This window comes from Aspergillus nidulans, chromosome III (assembly GCF_000011425.1).
Source record: "Aspergillus nidulans FGSC A4 chromosome III".
NCBI lineage: Eukaryota > Fungi > Ascomycota > Eurotiomycetes > Eurotiales > Aspergillaceae > Aspergillus > Aspergillus nidulans.
The window spans coordinates 1812822-1835997 of NC_066259.1; the positions used below are offsets into that span (position 1 = coordinate 1812822).

Below are 23176 nucleotides of genomic sequence, written 5' to 3' on the forward strand. Positions count from 1 at the left end.
CTCACTATGTATATAAAAAGCGTGCACAAGGACCTTGATCAGGAGTCACGACGATGCACAATAACATCAGTGTCTCTCAAGGTATTATCGGTAACTATAATAAGCTTTTGATTTCATTCCTAAATGTGAAACCGTACTCCCGCAAGCAGCTCCATTGTCAGATATGTCCCAAACGAAGACCACGAACTCCGTCCTGTAAATCTATACGGACCCTTGCACCAAAGAAAACAAACGAGCTGAACCTCAACATGGGAAAAAAGCAGTTAGACACTTTGTACAAACAGCACACTATGAGCTGACTTCTTCGTCATCAAACTTCGGGATAACAACATCCCAACCAGGGTCCTCTAGGCCGAGATCAGTGGCGTTGTCAAAACTGGTCACCCCCATCTTTCGGAATCTGAACGCAATAGACTGCCCGTTGTTGAGTTCTGCTGCCTTCAAGCTGATAGACGTAGTCTTCTTCTCCGGCCCTCGTTTGGGCGCATCGTCGGCTTCAATCTTCGGGGCCTCGAGGCTCGTCCATCCTTTCTCTAGGTCATTTTTGTCCACTGCAACACCAAACTCGATCGCTGTGGGGTCTTCAGGGACCGGATCGCCGTTAATTTCCTTTAGACCGCGCGCTCGAAGAGCTTCCAGGAGCTTTGTCTTGGTGGCCTCGATGGTGTGAGAAGGCGGAAGCAGCAAGAGCACGGTCGTTCTGTGCTTCTTGAAGAGCAGCGTCCAGCTCAAAGGATCCGGCTGCGACTTTTAGTAGCAATTTTAGCGGAACTCATTTCAAAACTGGGAAATTCATCCATTAAGAGACATGGGGGAACCCGACTTACCATGATGTCGAGGTTCCTTCGTAGGTCTTAGGTTGATCTGAGAAGCTCCGGCGGGTCCGCGGCGCTCTTGACATTTGGAGTTGCGGGAGCCGGGAACATTTTAACCAAGACGTTCCCGCAAACTCACTTCAGAGAACCTTGCCCTAGACCCAGGAGCTCCGAAGCCACGATTGTCAGGTCAAACATCGATTGTTCGCGCGATATTAGATCCTCTTGCTTCTCCACAGCTACTGCCGCAAAAAAAGAGACGAAAAACGCTGGCATTCGCTGCCACTCTTCCATTATGGACGCTGAACAGCCCTCTGGGACTCGCAATCCGGAGTCCACAACTCTATACAAGATATTACACTGGGATAAGTTCTTCGAGTCGGAAGCGCCACCCAGATTGGGAATGGAGGTTGGCCAACGATTGCCATTAACTGCCCTGTCCGCATTCTCTGCCGGCCTGGCCATCGGTGCGACTCATGGAAGCAAGAAGGCTGCGTATCGTTTCCGCGCCGAGAACGCTCATCGCTTTCCCACGACGCCGACCGGATGGTTTCAGTACCACAAAACCAAGAACTACATATCTATAGTTGGGGGCGTCAAAGAGGGCATGAAGATGGGATTCAAATTAGGCGCCGGCGCGCTGGCGTTCTGTCTCTTTGAGGAAACAGTTGACTATGCTCGTCACGACCAGAGAGACTTCATATCCACCGTTACGGCTGGCTTGTCTTTTTCTGGGATCTACAGTCTATTAGGTTTGCTTCATCTTGTTTGCAAAAAAAACGAAAAATAAGCTGATGTCCATGCTTTAGCTCGGCACGATGTGTACACTGCGGCACGAACAACCAAGTTGGGCCTGAAATTGAGTCTCGTGTATGGTTTGATGCAGGATGCGCTCGAAAGTTTGAAGGGCAACCGACCTGCTTATATTGATTTCATCCTCGGTCGGCGGTCCAAAGTCGAATGAAAAGGCTTGGAAGCCAATAGGTAGCCGCTGTCCGCGAAGCAGATCTCGCCTTGATATCCACGAATTACTGGGTTTCTTTCCGATATCTGACGAAGAGGCTACAGTTTGGAAGTGCAATCTTGGGTGCATCGAATGGGGTCTGAAAGCCAGTTTACGCGGATCGAATCGAGATTAAGCCCCGGGAAGTATTTCGATCGTCCTGTTTGGGCCTTTTTACCTAGTCAGCCACGACCAAGTCCTCAAGGACACGGTTATCGTTCTTGTGTGAGGAGTGAACGTCGAATATGGTCGGCCTTCAGGAATGCCTCGTTGAGGCTCGTGGACGACCGGGGATAATCACCAAAGCTGGATTGTGACAGACATAAGGGCCCTTGTCACTTTCTTAATTTCAGGCCCTACATTTAACGTCAGGTGACTCTTCCCGCGGCAACACCCAATACCGCTGCCTCTACAGAACCTATCGCGTTTCGTGCTTTGGATGCGATAAGGAGCACGTTTAAAGTGGTACTGAGGTTGTTGCTTCGTAGATAGCACTGTAACGCGGTATGACGCGGTAGTTTAGATTATCTTGACTGTTCCAATGGACTTTCTAAAGCATTCAATACTAACATTATGAGAAAGCATGCATTATCTATATTGCTATTGCTCGAGCTTTTCTTCAGGCACAGGGATTCCCTTGGGAGCCGGTCCCAGCTTTTTTCATTCTTTACAGCTACGCAATCAATACTCGTTAGGTTTCTTTCAGCAACTCATCTGGCTTGCCCGGGTCTTACCATGCACTAACGCTCAGACAAACGGAAAAAAAAGCAAAGCGGTCCAGGAGATAGCTGACTCAGGGTCTTAGACCTGCAATCGAGAAGCACACAGGATTCCTTCTGGAAGTTCTTCAGAACGATCTCCCTTTCTCCCTGCGAACCCCTCCTCACTATTTGTTTCCTGCACCCAACCAACTACTGCTCGCCTGCAAATCTTTCTATCACCAGCACAATTTTCCTTCATCACCTTACCCTACTGAGTCTTTGTTCAGTATCTGAGCTTTATCTTAGGGGGAGCATCATTTTATGTTAGCTTTCAACCACGTTCACTCCTTTCACAATTATCGTTGTTTTGGTCAATCCGAACGAGACGAAAGAATTGCCTAAATTAAATGCCACAATCCTTCAAGATTCAGTGTAAAGGGTCATCGAGCACTCGCACGAATCACAGCAGCTTGCTAGTGCGCAGAGCTGAGAGGTTTTGTGGAGCTAAATTGATTATTGCCGTTTGACGTGGGAGATCCCCGCCTCCAGGTATCCTCAGTCTGGCCCAGCTCTACCGTACCGAATTATTGCGTCTGCCCCAGGTTCTCTTACTAACGCAGAATGCTCGCTTTCAGTATCATATCTGCTTCGGATCTCCAACTTTCACTACCCCGATAGCTTTGATCTTGCTCTTGTCGAACAGCGGCGCCGGTTTGGCTATTCAAATGTTTGCTCCCTACTGACCCCTCCCCGCGCCGTGGAACTGGGGATGCTCTGAAGCTCCCGTCACTCCAACTTCGTCGACGTCATCGCCTTTCGCTCTGGTTCCGGCGAACTCTATGCTACTGCTCGGAGCGTACAGCTGAATATCTGTGTCCTGTACACCATTTCTTTCCCAGAAAGCGTCACAATCGTTCATCATGAGGCGACATGGCAGGGCCGGCGGAGGTTCTACCAAAGCTGTGGCACCGGTTTCCGACACAGTATCGTTAATCCATTCATTTGATTCAGTTACGAACCCCAATCGCCCGGTGCGCCCATCGCCTTTGGCCTCGTCCAACATCCAAGCTCTGCCCTTGGACCTCATCGACCGACTGCGGTCTTTTCCTCTGTTTCAGTCTACTCCGGAATCATTCCTCATCGACGTCGGACAGCATCTGCGCCCGCAACTTTGCGCTCCGAACGACTATATTTTGACGGAGGGGGATGAGGCGAAGGCGATATACTGGCTGGTGCGAGGTGCGGTGTCGGTCACTTCCAGAGATGGGGAGAGTATATACGCGGAACTCGAGCCGGGTGCCTTTTTCGGTGAGATAGGTGTATTAATGGATCGGCCCCGTACCGCGACAATTATCGCCCGTTCAAGGTGTCTGTTAGTGGTTTTGACCAAAGAGGACTTCCGGAGAATCCTTCCACGGTTTCCTGAAGTCGAGCGAGCCATTAGGGATGAGGCCCAGGAGCGGTTAATGATCTTGGAGAAGAAAAAGAAGGAGACATCAGTACCCTCCGCTGATCTTATAGAGGCTGGTCGAAGAGGGTCCAAAAGGTTAAGAGAAACTTTCTCCAGTGACCTCTCGCTCACTGAACAGAATGGTGCAAGCCTAAAGTTCGTCAATAAAAAACGCAAATCCCCGAGTCCGGGACTAGCTGATGGAACTTCAAGTGCCCTTGCAAATGGGCTTGTGAACGTGCGTCTTCTTCTTAAGGAACTGCCGCTCTTTGCTGGCCTTCCACCCGACATTCTTCACTTTTTGGGTCTCAATGCGCAGCCTCGATCATTCCCGCCCTTCACCGACATCATCAAACAGGACTCTCAGGGACGCGAGGTCTATTTCATCGTCCGCGGCGAGGTAGAAGTCTTGAGCGAGAAGAAAGACCCATTGAACGGGCGACGACCCCTACCCAGCACCATTGAGTATCCCGGCTTCGAAGTGAAGGCGCGCTTGAAACAGGGTCAGTATTTCGGCGAGGTTGTGAGCCTATCTCTGGCGCCTCGCCGGACTGCAACCGTACGCTCTATCAATGCTGTCGAGTGTCTGATGATTAGCGGTGAGGTTTTATCTGAATTGTGGGATAAATGCCCCCAAGATGTCCGCGAACAGGTGGAACGGACTGCCAAAGACAGGCTCAAGACTGCGTCTGATGGAGATGTTATTATGGCTGAGGCCGGAGACACTGATGGGACCGGCCCTGCCGATGAGAGCTTCAGAATCAGATCTGCTCGCCGGCAGTCTATGCCACTGTTAACACTCACGGAAACAGAGTTGGACAGCACTCAAAGGTCGCCAAACGGCTTAGATGAGCACACTGTATTACGACCATCGGATCCAGACCCTTTTCTCAACGTGGGCTTAGATAATGTTCGGCTCCGCAGCCGACGAGGGTCTGTCGCTCCGTTAACCCCGGAGGAGGTATCTCGAGATCAACAGCGGCCATCCTCTACGGAACCTCCATCAAGTAGTTCATCGTTTCGCAGTCTTCCGGACACTCCCACTACCCCAGTAGCGCAAAAGGCACGGCGCGAACCAAGCAACCAAAATCGGGGAATCTTTCCCGACACTATACTTGTGCGGATCTTCCAAAACCTCGAATTGCATGATCTTCTTCGTTTGCGCGCCGTGTCTCTCTACTGGTCTGAGATACTCAATTCATCCCCGGATTTGCTTCGCTACTTGGATTTGAGCGTGTATAATCGCTGCCTCACCGATGACGTACTGGCGAAAATCGTCTGTCCCTTCGTCGGCAATAGACCTCGCTACATTGATATCAGCAACTGCTTTCATATCACGGACGAAGGGTTTAATACTTTGGCGAACACCTGTGGATCTAACGTTGTAACCTGGAAGATGAAGAGTGTTTGGGACGTGACTGCATCCGCCATCCTGGAAATGGCTCAAAAGGCGAACGGCCTGCAAGAAGTGGATCTGAGCAACTGTCGAAAAGTTAGCGATACGCTCTTAGCTCGAATTCTTGGATGGGTTACTCCTGGTCCATATAAACCTCCAGATGAAACTACAAAGTCTGGTAAATCCGTTATCAAACCCACGATTCTTACCCCGACCGGAACGGCAGTCTTTGGATGCCCAGAGCTGAAGAAGTTGACTCTGTCCTATTGCAAGCATGTAACTGACAGGTCTATGCATCACATTGCATCTCATGCCGCTTCAAGGATTGAAGAAATGAACCTGACACGGTGCACAACCATCACTGATCACGGATTTCAGTTCTGGGGAAACGTTCAGTTTACTAACCTCCGAAAGCTCTGCCTGGCGGATTGCACGTATTTAACCGATAATGCGATTGTATATCTTACCAATGCTGCAAAACAATTGCAGGAATTGGATTTGGTACGCATATCTTTGTCTCTTATTGTGATGTGCTCGCTAATGCATGTTCTTAGTCATTCTGCTGCGCTTTATCAGACACAGCAACGGAAGTCCTTGCTCTGCAATGTTCTCAATTGAGATACCTAAACATGTCATTCTGTGGTTCTGCCATATCTGATCCGTCATTACGCAGTATTGGACTGCATCTTCTGCATCTTAATCGGCTCTCGGTGCGCGGTTGCGTTCGCGTGACCGGGGCTGGCGTGGAATCGGTAGCGGATGGCTGCACCCAGCTGAAAGCTTTCGACGTCAGCCAGTGTAAGAATTTGGTACCCTGGCTTGAATCAGGAGGAACCCAGAAATACAATGGTAAAATATCATTCGACACTGTTGCTGTGAATGGGAGGCTTTACCGATAGCCAATGCTTTCCGCAGTACTATCCACCTTGGCACTTTTGTCGCATCCTCCCCTATACCAAATTTTATTGCTTAATACAGCTTTCATCACGATATGCTCTTATTCCTCCCATCTCGACTTGATTACGACTTCTTGTTTTGGTACTTTCGTTTGGGTATCCCTGCTGGATCCCCGCCGGAGTTATGGTACTTGTCTTCACTGGTCCTTCAAGGTTTTGGTCGATGGCGATTACGAAGCTTACTGCATTGCCTTCATTTCCTTGGCGCGTTGGTCTTGGAATGCTTATATCACGGCCTTATTCGATCTTCGTTCAGTGCGTACCGTCCTTCTATCCTTTTTTTTTTTGCTACTTTTGTTCAGGTGCTGGGGGGGACAGGCATGGGAGGAGTTTGAGTCTGACACGGTTATAACAGTATCTCCTATTCATATTGCATGTTGGAGCTGGCCAATTTCTGAAGATTCTACGTGTATCTTAGATTTCTTTTCTTTCCATTGAATATGTGGAGTAGGGAGTCCAGCGCCGAGGGCTTTTTCTCTGTCTGCATTCTATTTTAGAATTCATTGAAGCTCAAAGCGTGTAGATGAACCATTTATCTTTGTTGTAGTAAAACAGGTTCTTTCGCATTCACTCCAGGCCTCGTTGGTTGTTCCAGCAGCCGCTTTTGCGACCACTGGTTCTTATCGCGGAATCCTGGTCTATTAATATTTGATAAGGAACAGGCTGTGAACGGTTCGTGCCCGTTAAGACATTGTGAGCCTCAAATGCCTTTAGTATGCTATTTTTGAAGCGGTCAGGCCAACGCAGACTCGACTAAGTATTCAGAAGTTTATCTCAACATCCAACATCGTTATCTTTATATTTTAATCGCAGTTTTGAGCATTTGTATCAGTTCCTTACTGCTTTAAGCCTTAATGGCCCTTACCTTCCATCGGCTTCAACACCAGAAACACGCCACCGATTCTCCAGGATGTCACCGAAGAGGCAACGCAATGTCTACGACGAGGATGACGACCACGATTCATCCGCTGATTCGTATCTAAGTACAGAGTATCTTACGGTCGTCACTATTGATGCTCCTACCTATACTCTTACCGAAACTCTCACGGAGGCTACAACAAATACTGATACACCTGCCTCTCCAACAGAGGTTATGGCAAAAGTTCGCAAGCCATACATGCAAAAGGCTGGACCTAAAAACGCTGCTAAAACACTGGCTAGACCAAGAGAGATAGCAGGCAGGGAGGAGAGGAGACTTCTCCCTGAGGTCACAAGCAGGGTCACGACAGATGATACTGAGTCCTGGCAGTCCGCATACATCCCGGGGCCATCCGAATACACGGGAGTGCTAGACACACAAAGCCCAAATAGCCCTTCCATGCAAACGCCAGTTAACAAGGACGACCCCCAACCTGCTAATACTAACGGCAGGCTGTCAGAATGCAGCGCCTTGCCACTTGCGTACCTCGTTTCGCCTGATGTACGAAGCCCTGGAACCCCTTCTGCGCGGATGACTGCGCTGCCCAACAATGGTAGGAATGCTGCTGCTACTAACCAAGCAACTCTTATTGGTAATCCCTACACGCAAGCGCCTTCCCCTTTAACCTACGAAAACACTGGATATGAACTATATGGGCTAGCAACTCTCCCGGAGTTTGCGCGGCCAGATACCATAATGCGTTCAGAGTTGCCTAAACACGTGGCGAAGGGCATACCTGGGCAGACTCGAGCACGGGAAGTGTTCCCTCCCGAATGGATGAAATATCTTTACCGCAAAACAGAGGAAGGTAGTGAGTCAAATGACGATGCAGACTTTGATGAAAGGATGTGGTTTGAGTGAGCTTTCCCTCCCTCCCTCACATCTACCCCCATCTTTCCTTCGGCACCAGAGGTCTATTGTGCATTTTTATACCTACTTATCTTGGTCCATGCAGTTTAATATCTTGATGCCTTGTTGTTTGTAATCCCATATTGTTTCGCATACCTCAAAATATCAAATAATGTGGCGAAACGCGACCATATAACTTCCATTGCACTAAGGGTATTCCAGGTGTAGTATAACGCCGCATATGCAACATTTCAAGACAAACTCGAAGACAGATACCAACCAATCAACGCTACCGCATATTCTCAACTTAAGCCAAATCAAAAGATAAAAAAGGAGGGAAAATAAGTTACCAACAGGTCTAAAAACGTTCAGAAGTCTTCTTGACCCTAAAACAGCAACAGATCCCTTTACTCTCACACCATTGCCGGACAAAGCCGATGGCGACCTCCCTGTCTTCATCGACAAGAGCAAGTCCCTCAGTATTCAACCAGGAAGTGAAATCTTCGAGATAGATAGGGTCATACATGAGGATTTTCTCATGCCAGGTAGGTCGTTTTCGCGTTCCGGTAGTGACAGGGTTTGAATTCTGTTTTCGTCGTGGCTGGGCACGGACAGCTTTTGTGATCTGCTCGCCTAAATCAAGGAGGTCTCTTTTCACTGAGACGGGAGGGATTGTTCTTGATTTCTTGGTTTGTCGAGTTGGAGACAGAGAAGAATCACGCGCCAACGAACTTTTTGGACTCGGGCTTGAGGGGATGGTAGATGTAGGCAATTCTTGCCGGTTCTGTTTTGTATCTTTGTTACTTTGCTTCCCTTTCCGAGGTGGGCTGACCAAGAATTCATTCAGGATCGCGCTTGGAGATGGAAGAAACTCGTCTTCTGAGTCCTGAATTTCCTCGACGTCAATAAAGGAGCGTTTTGGGTTAGGTTGCCGTTCTTTCAGTTTCGGTTTTGGGTTATTCTGTTTGTCCTCTTTCACAACTGCTGTAGTTGTGTTGGTCTCACGACTCTTTCCTGTCAGTTCAGGGACATTTGGTCGAAATTGTGACCGCGCCTTTGTTATCTTGCTTTGAGTAGCTGTTTTGGCTTGCTTAGGATATGGTTCCTGCTCAACTTTCTTCGGTTCAGATGTAGAAAATGTCATTCCAGCTGTTGTTTTCGATTGCAGCTCCTCGCGGGCTTCTTGAAGGTCCAATCCATGTTTAGCTACCCAGCACTTTTCAAGAAGCTCGATCAATTTCTCACGGTTTTTAGGCGGCTTCAAGCCATAGCGCCGAACTTCCGACGCCAGTTGGAGGTCTGTTTTCCCTTTATAATAGGGCAATGGAGGTTTAGATCGAGTTATCGGCTGATTTTTCGGCTCCTCATACTCTAGCTGTTCAACCGTGTGACTTGTCAGCGCAGGTAACGCCTCATCGATAGGAGCGTCAGCTGGAGCCAGAGCCTTTGCCTGTAACACCTCAGACGATCTGCTCGAGTAAGTAGCAAAGCTATGGTCTTCCGTCCCCTTCTCATTGTTGAGGGACGAAACTATAAATTTCGACGCTTCAGGTGAGTCCACAAGGTCCACAACTTCAACATCAGCTAGCTGCCCTTCTGTATCCCTAGCCGCAGCGGACCATAGGTTTCTCTGCGTTGCTAATCGCGATAAGACGGATGAATAACGAGCAGTGTGTGAAAGTCGGCCCATACCCCTCGTAAACTCCTTCTCCGACTCTTGGACTGCGATCTGTGTGTCCCGCAGCATATCTGGGGAATCTTCTCGCTGAAGCTGGCTGCAGGTCCCAAATACCAATTCCTGCTGGTCTAACGATTTAACTGCATCCTCCGGAGAGAATAATGTTCTGGGTACTTTGTATTCAGGGCTCTCATCCGCCTTCCTTTTTGTTCTGCGGCTCTTGGGCTTCGCTCCCGTTGAGGCCTCTGCGGTTCCCAGAATCTCTTGGACTGTAGAATCTGAGCTATTCGCAGACAAGTCGTACGGGGCTGTAACACGAGCAGTCAGAGTAGTCAATCGTTTAGTCTTCGGTTTTGGTTTCTTGCTGGGTTTCGAAACTGCACATATGGGAGCCTCGCCCTCACTGTTTTGTACACTGTCATCCTCCGATAAGGATTTCGGCTTTGCTGGCAGTACCCTAGAATCCACAAGCTGCTTATGGTGAGTGAGAATTAACTATAGCACATTGTATGCCGGGTTAGGGCAGCAATACCTCTATTCGACGACGTTTTGTCGGCCCACTATTCGTAAGCACCTTATGTCTGTCCGAGGCAATAGCCATACCAGTATACTCGTATCCAGAGAGCAATGTGCCAAGACCGTCGGGTCTATTTGTGGCGTCATCTTCATCATCCAAATCAATGACTGGGTTGGCAGCGTTTTTCGTTGGGGTCCAATCTCGTCTCCTCGCCATAGCCAGCTCCAGTTGTAGGTTATCTTTCTCACAGCCGTCCTTTCCAGTATTTCGTTCGCATGTACCCTGTTTACTCTTGACAGGCTTAATGACAGATGTTCTTGACTTCGACATGCCGGTCTTAGTGACTTTCCCAGATATCGTTTTGTTCTTCAATTTCTCAGTCCCGGTCCTACTTCCTTCTTGTTTTTTCCTGGCTCTTTTGGGCTTTGTCGGCGCATTTTCCTTGTTTTCCGAGTTATCCTGACCTATATTTTGCAACTCCACCTGCGATATGGGCTGGGATTTCTGTCCTCTTCGAATGCATCCATTTTCTGAAGAAGCTGAGTTTTCGTCTGTCTTCGTCGTTGTCGTCCTCTCCTTGGATGCATCCTGCGTAGTCTTGTGTGCCGTCTTAAACTGACTGTAAGGTGGCGTGCTAAAGAACGTGGAGCGCTTCGAGGCCGTAGGTGACGCAGCTGGCGAAGGTGACAGGGACATGGACGGGTCGCGCAGTGATGTTATCTTCGAATTTCCTAACGGCAGCGGCGGAAAATGGATGGCACTGGTCTCTGGGGACGAAGAGAGCACGACGAAATCCGTCGTGATCTGCATCATCGCTGCAATTTATGCAATATGCTACCGGCACATTCTTACAGCCAATGTAGAGGGAAATAACCGGGCGCCATGTTGTATGTTTGCAATGCTATCCAGAAAAAAGAAGGTCAAAGTGGCAATCGATAAGAGCGGAGTTGATGGTCTTGGCAGGGACTTACCGCTTGGGGAGAAACTTTGGTAGACCGGGCAACCAATAGAGATCAACGTCCTACAGTGCTAAAGCTACAAGGAGGAAAACTGGAGCTGTCTACAGCGTTATGTCTAGACTTTTCAGGAAAACAGCTATTTTAGAGTGTGCGGAGTTATATCGTTCGTTTAGGCTTAGCCGGTGGCAGACGCTGACGCTGTATAAGCCAGCCTCCAGCGGTATTCTGCATAATGACAATGTTGAGCGCGAAAGGCGCGCTGGTGGCACCTTCTATCAGCATAGACCCACGCCGGGAATTCTATAAGCAGCTGCGAGACCGTATTATGAGCTCGCAAGCCTATTTCGTCTGCATGTTCACTTTGTTTCCCGCCGCCTTGTGGTGTAGCAGGTCGAAGGTAGAGAAACCATGGTCTCAGCATCAGGTGGACACTCAAGTGGCTCCTCGCAATGCGATAGCCCCCAGGACAGATAATTCGAGCTGTCTGTCTTTGCCCCCAGAAGTACCATACACTTGATCGCAGGCTGGTCCCGGCGGCAAGGAGCCCAATTTATACGCTTTCTTAATTTTCGCAACGTCCGAAATCTCTGACAGTGCATTGTCATCAAAGGGTAGAGGAGTACCCTGGACATTCTGTGCTAGGTGCGCAGCGACAGATTCGTGGGTAATATCCGGATTCACAGAGAGTTTGACCACGAGCAAGTTAGTGGTAGTGTCGCTTATACCAAACTTTCGAAAGGAATCGGCGATCTAAAACGTCGGTCAGCCCGGGACAGGAAGAGCTCGTCGAGAATCAATGTACGTTGTTTGTTGGGCTGAATGAGAAAACAATCTCCGAATGGACATTGCGGGATTTAAGGCGATCATTCAAGTAGTCATTGACGGCACGAAAGACGGCTGAGAGGGCGTGCGCTCGAGATAGAATCTAGACCCAGGTAAGCGCAATTCAAGGTAAAGGCGTTTGCTAGACTGTATTTAGTTACCATGCTTGCATCAATGAACGCATATTCAAAGGCCGTATTCCCTGACAGAAGCTGCTGTCGCAGAGAGGCAGCATTTTGTACATCTTTATAGAGCGCTGCATGAATCTCGAGTGATGACGGGAGGTGGGGTAAATGGATGGTTTCTAGAGAGGACATGATGTTATAAGCGTCAATGAAGATAACACGAAATAACTGAGAATATCTTCTGGTTGACGTATATGGCGCTCGCGAAGGTTTGCGGTATAAATTATCCTTCACTATCACCGGCGCACTTTTTACTCCGTAGATTTGAAGCTTCAGAACGACCCCACGATAGACTATCGGAGTTAGTGATGGTTATGGCCGAGCTTAGTCAGAAGCCATGTGACAGATGGTTGCGCTTCTCGAACGTTCGGGTCGCCGTAGTAAGCAAAGTGATATCACTGGCTGTATTCTGTATCCTATAAATACCCGAGCTTCCAGCAGACTGACAAAGTTCTATCTTCTGATATTGCATCGGATCGTATTGTCGTATCCACGAACATGGCGTTCTTCCTACGACGCCCCTTTGCCGTTCCGACGGCTCTCCGTCAGGTGCCTAAATCCGCGAACACCGCTCGCTTCATCCACAACTCTCCGTTCAAGCCCGCTCAACCGAAGCCTAGTTTCGCTTCTTCCTCTATCTTCGCCAAATCCAGGCAGACTTTCCAAAATGCATTCCGTCGCCCTTACATGCAGCAAACCGCCAACGCTTCGCAGGGCGACTTGACCCAGAAGCTGATCTATGGCGCAGCTATCGTCGGTGGAACTATCATGGCAACGAACTTCATCTTCAACCGCGAAACTCGGGAAGACGGCGGAATGCCGCCGTTTGAACGGGCGTATCTAAATGAAACCTTTATGCACACTGGACTTGGTGTCGGGATTATTGGTATTGCTGCTAGAGCTCTGCACACTAGCGGATGGACTTATCGCCTCATGGCCACCAACCCATGGCTTGTTGCTGGTGTTGGACTGGTGGCTAGCATGGGAACCATGTTCGGAACTTACTACACTTCGCCTAACAAGTAAGTTGACAAGATTGCCAAAGACTTGGTAAATCAATCGTCTAATTGTGTTTACAGCTACATTCAGAAGTACGCTCTCTGGGCTGGTTTCAACGTCACCCAGGCTGCTCTCCTCGCACCCCTGATGTTCATGCACCCAGCTATCCTCGCCCGCGCAGGTCTCTACACTGTTGGCATGATGGGTTCGATCGCTTTCGTTGGCGCCACCGCTAAGCAGGAGAAGTATCTGTATCTGGGTGCTCCTCTCCTTGCCGGTGTAACTATCGTTGCTCTCTCCGGATTTGCTCCCCTCGTCCTTCCCGCCACCGCCACCCGTGCCCTGATGTGGTCTGAGAATATCTGGCTGTATGGTGGTCTCGCTGTCTTTGGAGGCTTCACTCTCTACGACGTGCAAAAGGTTCTGCACCACGCCCGTATGTCTGAGCGCGGACTCCTTCAGAAGGATGTCGTCAATGAGTCTATAAGCCTCGAGCTGGACTTCATCAACATCTTCATCCGTATGGTGCAGATCCTGGCCATGAGAAACAACAACCGAAGGTAAATTCGATCTGGAATTTACTAGGATTTCTCCCGCAATTATTATAAACGCCCTACTTGGGTCGGATATTTGTACTAGTTATTTGCTCGGGAATATGGCGCATTTGTTCTTTCCATGTTCATATTTTCTCTGATTGAATTCTGCTATTAGCGCATATTGTCCGTGCGCCTTTGAGTTGTTGGATAGCATCTCCGCTCAAAATAGTAGGGGAAAAAAGAATGAAAAAAATGAGAAAATATATTGTGATATATCTCACTCTTGCGGTCAACTTTATCGTAGCCTGGAAAAAGCAGATTGACGCTCATCATGACAACTAACACATTGCAAACGAAATAAGCCCTAATAACGCCCAAACCAATGCCACACCCGTTCCCCCAACCACTACACTGCTACCCACCACCCCTCCTGACTCCTTATCATCCCCAGATTCTGGCGAATAAGTCTTATTAACAAAATCCATATAAGTAACCTTCTCCCTCGCATACCCACAAAGCCCACTCCCTCTCATTAACGCCTCCGGAAACAACACTCTCGGCTCCCCTTTATCCATATCAAGCCTCAGTTCCCCCATATCATTCACTGTCCAAGTCCGACAACTAAATACATCCCTCGCGACAACACTTGGCTGGAATCCATTCATCATGCGGATCGTGTAAGCCCCGCTATTGCTCCCCTGCGTTGAGAGAACCATGATAATCTGCCTGCCCTCACGGCCCTTGCGGAAGGCCATTTCAGAGGATCCGCGGTAGACAGGGTATGTGTTGTAATTTATGTAGTAGTCAGGGTCGATCTGGATGGCGTGTTTGCGGATTGTGTTCAGCGTGTGAATCGTGTTGTAAAGTGGGGAGGAGGTGTCGTACGCAGAGGGCCAAAGGGCTTCGCGATTGTGAGGGTCTGTTGAGCCGGAGAAGTGCTGCTCTTGCCCTTGGTAAATAATGGGAAGGCCGTCGAAGAGGAGGGTGAATGTTAGGATATTTTTCGCGAGCTGAAATTATTGAGTCTAATGGGCGACGCAGAAGGTTTAAGGCGACTTACATTTATGTCATCCTTCAAGCTTGCGAATCGGGGCAGATCATGGTTTTCAGAAAAAATGGTTAAACTCGTCACGCTCGGGCATTTGCTCTTCATGCTTTCGACTTGATTGGGAAGGGATTCTGTGTCGCCTATGGTGAAGGCGTCGAGAAGAGCGAAGTAGATCGGGTAGTTAGTGACGCTGGGCATGATATTGCTTTGATACCCGCAGATTATGTCGACAGATCGCTCATAGACCTCTCCGAACATAAAGACATCAGCTGCCTTTTCAAATTTCCCAATAAAATCTGGTGTGACATGCTTTGCTGCATCTATACGGAGCCCATCGATGGAGTAGGTTGCTATCATCTCCTGAATCCACATCTCCAGTATGGTCTGGACCCGTTCGTCCTCCGTGTTTAGATCCGGGAGCGCAACGATGTTATCCCCTGTCCAGCAGTACTGCGATTGCGGGTAGTCGTTCCAGTCGTCGATCTTGCAGTAAGGATGGTAGAAGCTTTTCTCATTAAAGGGATTAAGAGAAGTGTAGTTAACGTCTGTTGCTGGGTTGCCGCCGTTCATGGTATAAGCCATGTTATTTATGACAGTATCCATCATAATGAACATTCCTCTGTTATGAAGTGCTTGGCTCAAGTCCAGAAGATCTTCATGTGTGCCAAAATGTGGGTTGAGAGAGTACATGTCCTGGGCCCAGTAGCCGTGGTATGCTTCCCCATATTTGGCTTTCTTTTCAACGTTCTTGATGATTGGGGAGATCAGAACAGCATCGAAGCCCATGCCTTGGATATAGTCGAGGTGATCTATCGTCCCTCTCCATGTTCCACCACAATAAAGCCCTTCTGTGAGATTGCAGGAATGAGTGGTTGATCCATCCGTGCGGGCGAATCTGTCAGTCATGGTTTGATAGACGGATCTTGTCTTCCAGGCGTCTGTACGTGCTGCGAGCACTGATGTGGGCCCTATCATCAGTGAAGTGGCGTACAGCCATTGCATCAGTTGCCCGGAAAATGCCATTCCAATGCTGTATTATGAATTGTATTCTTCAGTGCCCGATAGTCACTTAGTGCGAGCTCGAACAAATGCTAACAGAGAACAGCGGGTGATACGGCGTGTAAAGCGACCTGACGATTGGATGAGCAAGACTGAGAGCCCAACTTGAAACTAAACGAACGACAGCCTCCAAGCCAATGGTGAGTTAGATATTTAAGCGTGTAATAGCTGTGGGAATGACAAGAACGAGCGAATTGGACATCCGAGCCAGTACGGGCTTCAAGAGGATGGAAGGGGGCAGGATTTAGAACGTCGCACTTACAGAATAGCCTGAGATCATGGTCAATTAGGGGCCTTGATAGGGAGGAAACCAGCCTTTCATCCCCGAGAATCTGGCGTTTGGGGAAGGTTGACGGCCTACATGAATGCGCTTGCCTGGAGTAGAGCTAAATTAAGTATCCGCAACGCTATGGTATATTTCCGATGTGCCTGCATCATGCGACTCCAGTCCGAATAGAACTCCAGTACACTGACTTGGGAGAGAGGTGCTCGCAATTCTGGTTCAGGCTGTTTAGGGAAGGGATCAAGGTACCCCTAGCATGTAAGGTAGATGGACGAAGTCCACCAAAAGTGGCGGGCAAATGAGTAGGCAAAACATTCGAGCTTGCAGTTACTCTTGTGCCTACTAGCTGATTAGGTCTGAAACTTATTGATAATTCATGCAAGGGGACTTTGAATATCGACCTGTGATACTGGACAATAATGCAGCCTCCAATAAAGACAGGATAATACAAAGCAGTTTTCAATTGTTCCTTATATTGATGCCTTATTCAGAACATGGTTCCAGTTTCCTAGGTACTTCCAGGTTAATTAAACATAACAAATCCAAGTTGTTCCTCCAATATTAAGAACGCTTTCATACAGGGTATCTCAAGACAACGTTAAGTGTGAAGCGCGGCACATCCAAGTTCATCCTTCACGATGAGCTCTCCATCCATCTTTTGAGCATCAGCTTACAGCCAACTGCTGCACATACAATAAACAAAAAAAGCTGCTCAATAGTTGCAAAGGAGCCCCTGCTTTTGCATGGCCCTCTTTGCTGCCGCTTTCTTCTTTTCGATAAGATAGTGCATCTTCTTCTCTTCCTCAGACGGAAAGAGGACGACGGGCGCCTGAATCTTCCTAGGCATCACCTTGTCTTCAATAGCCATCCAGTTCAGGCCAGCTACGCCCGGTCTATTCCTCAGCTTCACCATATGGCACCAATTCTCTGGCGTGATGCGCTGGAATGTCTTCAGAACAAGAGCAACCGTCTTCCAGCCCATGATACGCTCCGCCGGCAGAAGCAGCTCAAGATGCTGCTCGAACCAATTGCAGGAATAGAAGTCATTGTACAGTCTACTCTCGAGTCGGTTCGGTGAGAATCCTTGGTATTTCTCCTTGTACGTCATCCGACCCTTACCCGTCGCAGTGCAGAACGAAGGCTGCATTCGAAAAGACAGAAGGAGTGAATCATCAGACAGGCCCTGCAAGTTCACGAAATCTATCATCTTTGACTTGAGAAGAAACGCAATCGAGTAGGAGGCTTTAGCGACGGTAGGGTCCCCGATCGTCTCTCGCAGGGTCAGGCCGTTTCCAATAAGGTCGAACACAACATCGAGTTGCGCGCCCACTTGGTCAAGTCGACGGGACTCTTCAGGCTTTGAGCCCCTGATGACGAGCTCAAGCTTTGGGAATGGCTTTTTTGGGCGTGGATGACAGAGGCATTTGGGGTCGTCGCTGTGTTGCAGCGCCTTCGTCAGTGTCCGGGTGTAGGTTTGTGGAGCTGGGGCCTCACCACAACATCTTGCGAACTCTATTCCGAACGGTTCAATAATTGCACCTTCAACTGCAACTAGTAGAAGCTCTCCTGCAGCTTCGAAAGAGCTTGAGAGGGAGAAGCTGAATCAAAATGACCCTTTGCTGTGGTGAATGGCTGGCTTTCGCACATTCACTTGAGCAAGTTTCAACATCAGAACATACTCAACTATACCCTCGAGAGCCTCCTTGTCAGTTTGAAAACTACTTTCTCATGTGTTATGCCTAATTCCTGATGTAGTCAACACCGGGCTATAGAGAGCTTGAGCAATGAACGTTTCGTGAGCTTCTATGTCTACGAACATAGATTCAATCTCTCGGAACAAATAGCCTGACGTAAGAAGATGGGCCTTTGACTACCTGGATGACTCTAATTAGGAGACTCTGCATTTTTATGGTTTGGTTTCCTGGAATCTACTCCTGCACTGGACCATAAATAGAGCACACAAGCTACTTACTTTCCACCATCACCCTTTTCACGGCCCTTGGTTATGAACAGTGGAACTCAGGTGCATACTCACTAGCTATTTGTGCACATTGCGTGTACTTATTTCTCAATTGTTTACTGCTGGGGGATGTCGTAGGATTATCTTTTGTCTTCAGATACTGTAACGTGGATTCTGCTGTGTTAGGATGGGGAAGATTCAAATGATAACTGACAATATACCCTACAGAACTGCTGGCTGCCACTAGTGTTATCTACTTCAGAGGCAGGTTCCTTGGGTTAACGGGCAGCCTAGTGCAACATGTGTCTTGTATAAGGATCGGTAGCCTGGGACCCTTAAATAGTCTATATCAGTAACCAGCATACCAGAACAACCTACTACCTCTGTCTCGAGACACAAGATAAACAATCCATGATACGCTTAGGAGTCTAAATGCACACACATAGCCTGGACCTTCAGCCCTTAGCCCTTTATTTTATGCAGACTATAGTGTTCTTTTTGATATGGAAGATAAGTTGTGGTCTGGTTATATCCTTGATTATATAATCACACCGAAGCGGGTTGACCTAACTCAACTCTCAATCTATCGCGACTCGACATTCACAAGCTTTGCCTTGCCGCCGATTCCCCGTCATCTCTTTTTTGCCGCGCCCCTTTCAACGAAAAGGAATTTGCTTTCTCATTTGGCATAATGTCTGGAGAAATGGAAATCGACCCTCCGGTCTCGCAAGAGCAAGCCGAGCCGCAGACAAGCAACAGTGGCACCGATGCTCGAACACACGACGGCGCTGTTGCCGTGCGCAGTATCGAAGGATGGATTATAATAGCGACGAACATTCACGAAGAAGCTTCCGAAGAAGACGTGACGGATCTCTTTGCGGAGTATGGCGAGATCAAGAACTTCAGCCTAAACCTTGACCGCCGAACGGGTTACGTGAAGGTAGACTTATGCAACCCTCTGTTTCTGAAGCTTTTAGCATTTTGGTTTGGTTCTGCCCGGGTATTAATATTTCTCTTGTATAGGGATATGCATTGATTGAATATTCGACGCTACCAGAAGCAGCTGAAGCTATCAAGGAATTGAACGGCACCAAGTTGCTCGATCAGACAATTGAAGTCGACTACGCATTTGTCCGGCCACCGCCATCCAACAAAGGGAAGTCCGGTGGAAGGGGCGGTCGTGGGGGGAGAAACCGCAGCAGGAGCCGTGACCGAAGCCGCAGCCCCGGAGCTGAGAACGAGAGGGATTAAGATACCATATATGTTTTTTTCTATTGTCGCTCTGGAATGAACTCGCCCTGCTGTCCTTTTCGCATGTCACTATCAGCAAATGAGGCATGGAACACTGGTAGGCGTTCAGTACGATACAGAGGCTCTACCGGGAACAAGCGATCATGGCCGGCAGTGTCCCTTAGCTCCCTTGAACACCATCGATATTCCAACTCGGAACGATGCTCGGGATTACCTGCCGGCGTCGTTTTTTATGATTGGTGTGGTATGGACAACCCGACAGAATCCTTCACTGCTACCGCTGACACAGAACTAGACGCCAATATCTCAATATCGCCAGATATCAAATCGTGCACAGATTACAACTATTAGTTCACTAGAGGATTCCGCGTGATATTCTCGACAATACAAATGTCGTGTGACCAGGAACATGGCTCTCACTTTCCAAACCCCGCACTCTGCATATAAACTCTATACCATAAACTCTGTAGTGCATCCGATGTAACTGGTGATTGTTCTACATTTGATGCGTGTCATGGATGCACTACAGCGCCTGCGAGCGAATAAGGCAACGTACTGGAATACCCCAATATTTGCGGCGCACATGGGGGACTGGGGGAGCTCCCGCGTGATGCTATCGCCATCTGCCAAGAATAGTGGTTGTAAAGTGTAGACAATAGAGCGAACAGTCTCGACGTCTGAAATTGAACATGGATTTAGGTAGAATACAGCCTATAAGGTCAATGAACATGCACCGTGCGTCGTATCAGGCGGAGCATTTCCTCTGACGTCGGGGAAGGGACGGGGCGACCGTCTCCCCGCTTCTAGCATTTCGATCCTGCCCACCTCACCCAGACACTTGAATGCACGACGGTCCCAGGGGAATACACTCAGTTATGTGAGATTCCCCTGAGCTCACCATTGGACCGGGTTCCTTCTCCATCCCATTACTTATTATATCCTTTACCGAACCTTTTTAAGTCCGTTCTTATCGGACTAAGGTTCTCTGATCCTCGCTGACGACATTGGTCTTCTTCCCCAGTTGCAGGTCAGATTTGGGGAGCAAAGTCACCACACAATGCCGTCTTTACTCCTTACGCTATGGAGCGCTCTGTCGCTAGGTTGTCTGCTCGAGGGATCCGCGCGCGTGCTCGTACAATACGCACAGCCGCAGACCCAGGTCTACCAGTACCAGGACAAAGACACGTTGCAACAGCCGCTTGCCACGAATAAATACAAGGAGACTCTACGCGATCTGATAGACGCCCTCGATGTCATGCAGGACAGCTACTTCGTCCTATACGAGGGCACTTGGCCGACCGGCAATGATTGGACTAGGGCCGTCCATGGAACGCACGTGTCAGCTACTCTAGCTGCGTTGACCGCATATACGGACGACAAGCTACTTGGGGTCCTCTTGAGCAACAGAGGTGAAAACAGTGATGAACGTGGGAAGGATGACGGAGACGAAGCAGAAGATGAAGGAGATGAAGGAGATGAAGGAGATGAAGGAGATGAAGGAGATGAAGGAGACGACCCCGAAGAAGACGAAGAAGACGAAGACGAAGGAGATAAAGGAGATAAAGGAGACGACTCCGAAGAAGATGCACAGGACAATATCATTGAGAACTCCCTAGCTCTCGAGAATCTTGTCAGCCATTTCTTCGGGCAAGTCACGACGTACTACTTTGGAGAAAACGCACTCGGCCTCAGGGATCAGGCTTACGACGATATGTTGTGGGTTGTGCTGGGGTGGTTAGAGAATATCAAGTTTCAGAGGCTGCATTCTGATCTGCATTACGATACGGAGAGCTCGTCCAAAACTGGTGGGAGGCCGTGGCATGGGACACAGTTTCAGACTCCGGCCGCGCATCGGGCACGGATATTCTACGAGCTTGCGTCGGAAGGTTGGGATACGATTGTGTGTGGAGGCGGCATGATCTGGAACCCGCATTTGGGCGCGTATAAAAATGCCATTACGAATGAGTTATATATATCGTCGAGTATTGGGATGTACCTTTACTTCCCTGGCGACCAGATTGACGCCCCGTTTGCTGGTGCCGAAGAGTCAGAGGACGGTCTGCCTCATGATCCCGCCTACCTTAAAACGGCGCAGAAGGCGTACAGGTGGCTTAAGAACTCGAACATGACAGGGATCTATGACCTGTATGCCGACGGGTTCCATGTTCGCGGGTACCGGGGTCCTAATCATCCAGGAACACGCAAGTGCGACGTGCTCAACACCATGGTATACACCTACAACCAGGGCGTGATCCTCAGCGGACTCCGTGGCCTCTGGCTAGCTACCGGTTCCCAAGAATACCTAGCCGACGGACACGAGCTTGTCCAGAATGTTCAGCGGGCAACTGGGTGGCCGAATATTTACGACCAACACTGGAAAGGCCTAGGTCGCGCAGGAATTATGGAAGATGCATGCGATTCCAATGGTGACTGCTCCCAAGACGGCCAGACCTTTAAAGGAATATTCTGGCACCACTTTGCCGAGTTCTGCCGACCATTACGTCCACAAGAGGAGCGCTTCCTCCGGACCCAGTCGTACCACGACTCGAGCTTCAAAGACACCTACGATTGGCATCAAGAGCTATGCAGCACGTACCGCCCTTGGATAGAGCACAACGCCGAGGCAGCACTCGTCACAAGGAACGAAGAGGGCAAATTCGGCATGTGGTGGGGGAGACGATACCGCGTGATTGACGAATCTGCCTCTACCAGCGATACGTCTCTGCCGGATGGTGCAGTTGACTACCGCAACCATCCAGAATCAATGCCGCCGTCCTGGTATGCGAACGAGACGAACCCGATTGCCTCGAAGGCGGCAGCGGGCGTTGAGGATAATGGTCCGGAATACAATGATCGTGGCAGGGGGCGGACGGTGGAAACACAGTCGGGGGGTGTAGCGGTGCTCAGGGCTTTATACCAGTGGAAGATGGCGGAGTCTTTGGCGAGTGATGTATGACAGCTGCAACTTCTTGTACCCACATGGTACTCGAAACTGGCAGTTTGTGCGCAAGTGTACAGAGTACTACTATTATTGATATTGTTTAAACCAATATACCTAGAGAGGTATCCTTAACCATCAGTCTATGACTACACCAGCTGCACTCCACAAGCTAGTCAACACAGACACTGCCGTTCCCGCTCGCAAATTCCCTAATGATTAGGTGCGGACGCCATTACAATAAATTCGGCTGCCGAGGTGGATTAGATACCCAGACAGACACATATATTATCCTTACCAAGTACCGGCGCATCGGACCACGGCACTACTACAGTAGCGCCTAATCTCACATACTATTACCAGGGCCGTATATTAGCCCTCATCGAACTCCTGAATTTTCATCTCCTCGTTGGTCCGGAATTTTCGTCCAAGCAATCCGCCCAGCTGGTTGGTTGTCTTCGGGCGATCCTTCGACCATATGCTAGGAAGAACTGGGGTTAGTTATAATAATGCGGTCTTTATGGGGGGGGGGGGGGGGGAACTGCAGACAGGATATGTGGATCCTTGTCGTTACTCCCTAGACTAGTAATACGGAGTAACTGTGCTACTGGTATGAGTGTGCTGTACGAGGGACTGGGCTGATTTGCAGTATATGAGAACTCGAAGCATGGGCAAACATGGGCTACAAACCCATGACCATCCCAGTCTTAGATATTCCGCGTGATCGTTTAGACCCATCACGAACGCTGCGGGTTGGAGACGCGTATACCTTGAAATTTCGTGGCAGTTTTTAGGTAGACCATAGACTCTGTATATATATAAAGTGGATGGCGTAGGGCGAGCATTAAATGT

At 49.0% G+C, this 23176-nt stretch overlaps 9 protein-coding genes across 9 annotated transcripts, besides 1 other annotated feature; 5 read left to right on the top strand and 4 right to left on the bottom strand.

Annotated features, from left to right (window-relative positions):
* Positions 1-23176: part of a sequence feature (contig 1.78 659..353456(-1)) that runs on past both edges of the window.
* Positions 289-830, bottom strand: ANIA_04512 (uncharacterized protein; the record flags this gene model as incomplete). The annotated part of the gene is made up of 2 exons (XM_657024.1): positions 289-741; positions 828-830. The coding sequence occupies 2 exons, from the start codon at positions 828-830 to the stop codon at positions 289-291; spliced, it is 456 nt and encodes a 151-aa protein (XP_662116.1).
* On the top strand, positions 1111-1779 carry ANIA_04511 (uncharacterized protein; the record flags this gene model as incomplete). The annotated part of the gene is made up of 2 exons (XM_657023.1): positions 1111-1567; positions 1625-1779. The coding sequence occupies 2 exons, from the start codon at positions 1111-1113 to the stop codon at positions 1777-1779; spliced, it is 612 nt and encodes a 203-aa protein (XP_662115.1).
* ANIA_04510 (protein fbxA) lies at positions 3440-6264 on the top strand (the record flags this gene model as incomplete). The annotated part of the gene is made up of 2 exons (XM_657022.2): positions 3440-5866; positions 5920-6264. The coding sequence occupies 2 exons, from the start codon at positions 3440-3442 to the stop codon at positions 6262-6264; spliced, it is 2772 nt and encodes a 923-aa protein (XP_662114.2).
* On the bottom strand, positions 8448-11097 carry slx4 (the record flags this gene model as incomplete). Its single annotated transcript, XM_657021.1, has 2 exons — positions 8448-10262; positions 10300-11097. The coding sequence occupies 2 exons, from the start codon at positions 11095-11097 to the stop codon at positions 8448-8450; spliced, it is 2613 nt and encodes an 870-aa protein (XP_662113.1).
* Positions 12719-14629, top strand: ANIA_04508 (protein bxiA). The gene is made up of 2 exons (XM_657020.2): positions 12719-13272; positions 13330-14629. The coding sequence occupies exons 1-2, from the start codon at positions 12749-12751 to the stop codon at positions 13811-13813; spliced, it is 1008 nt and encodes a 335-aa protein (XP_662112.1). The 5' UTR covers positions 12719-12748; the 3' UTR covers positions 13814-14629.
* On the bottom strand, positions 14124-15739 carry ANIA_04507 (protein amyC; the record flags this gene model as incomplete). Its single annotated transcript, XM_657019.1, has 2 exons — positions 14124-14795; positions 14846-15739. 2 exons carry the CDS (start codon positions 15737-15739, stop codon positions 14124-14126), a joined length of 1566 nt encoding a protein of 521 aa, XP_662111.1.
* On the bottom strand, positions 16888-18227 carry ANIA_04506 (uncharacterized protein; the record flags this gene model as incomplete). The annotated part of the gene is made up of 3 exons (XM_657018.1): positions 16888-17758; positions 17855-17893; positions 18211-18227. 3 exons carry the CDS (start codon positions 18225-18227, stop codon positions 16888-16890), a joined length of 927 nt encoding a protein of 308 aa, XP_662110.1.
* ANIA_04505 (RBM8 family RNA-binding protein) lies at positions 18752-19780 on the top strand. Its single transcript, XM_657017.2, has 3 exons — positions 18752-19075; positions 19159-19630; positions 19682-19780. Exons 1-2 carry the CDS (start codon positions 18827-18829, stop codon positions 19384-19386), a joined length of 477 nt encoding a protein of 158 aa, XP_662109.1. The 5' UTR covers positions 18752-18826; the 3' UTR covers positions 19387-19630; positions 19682-19780.
* Positions 20239-22775, top strand: ANIA_04504 (protein dfgG). Its single transcript, XM_050611711.1, has one exon. The coding sequence runs from the start codon at positions 20444-20446 to the stop codon at positions 22340-22342; it is 1899 nt and encodes a 632-aa protein (XP_050467707.1). The 5' UTR covers positions 20239-20443; the 3' UTR covers positions 22343-22775.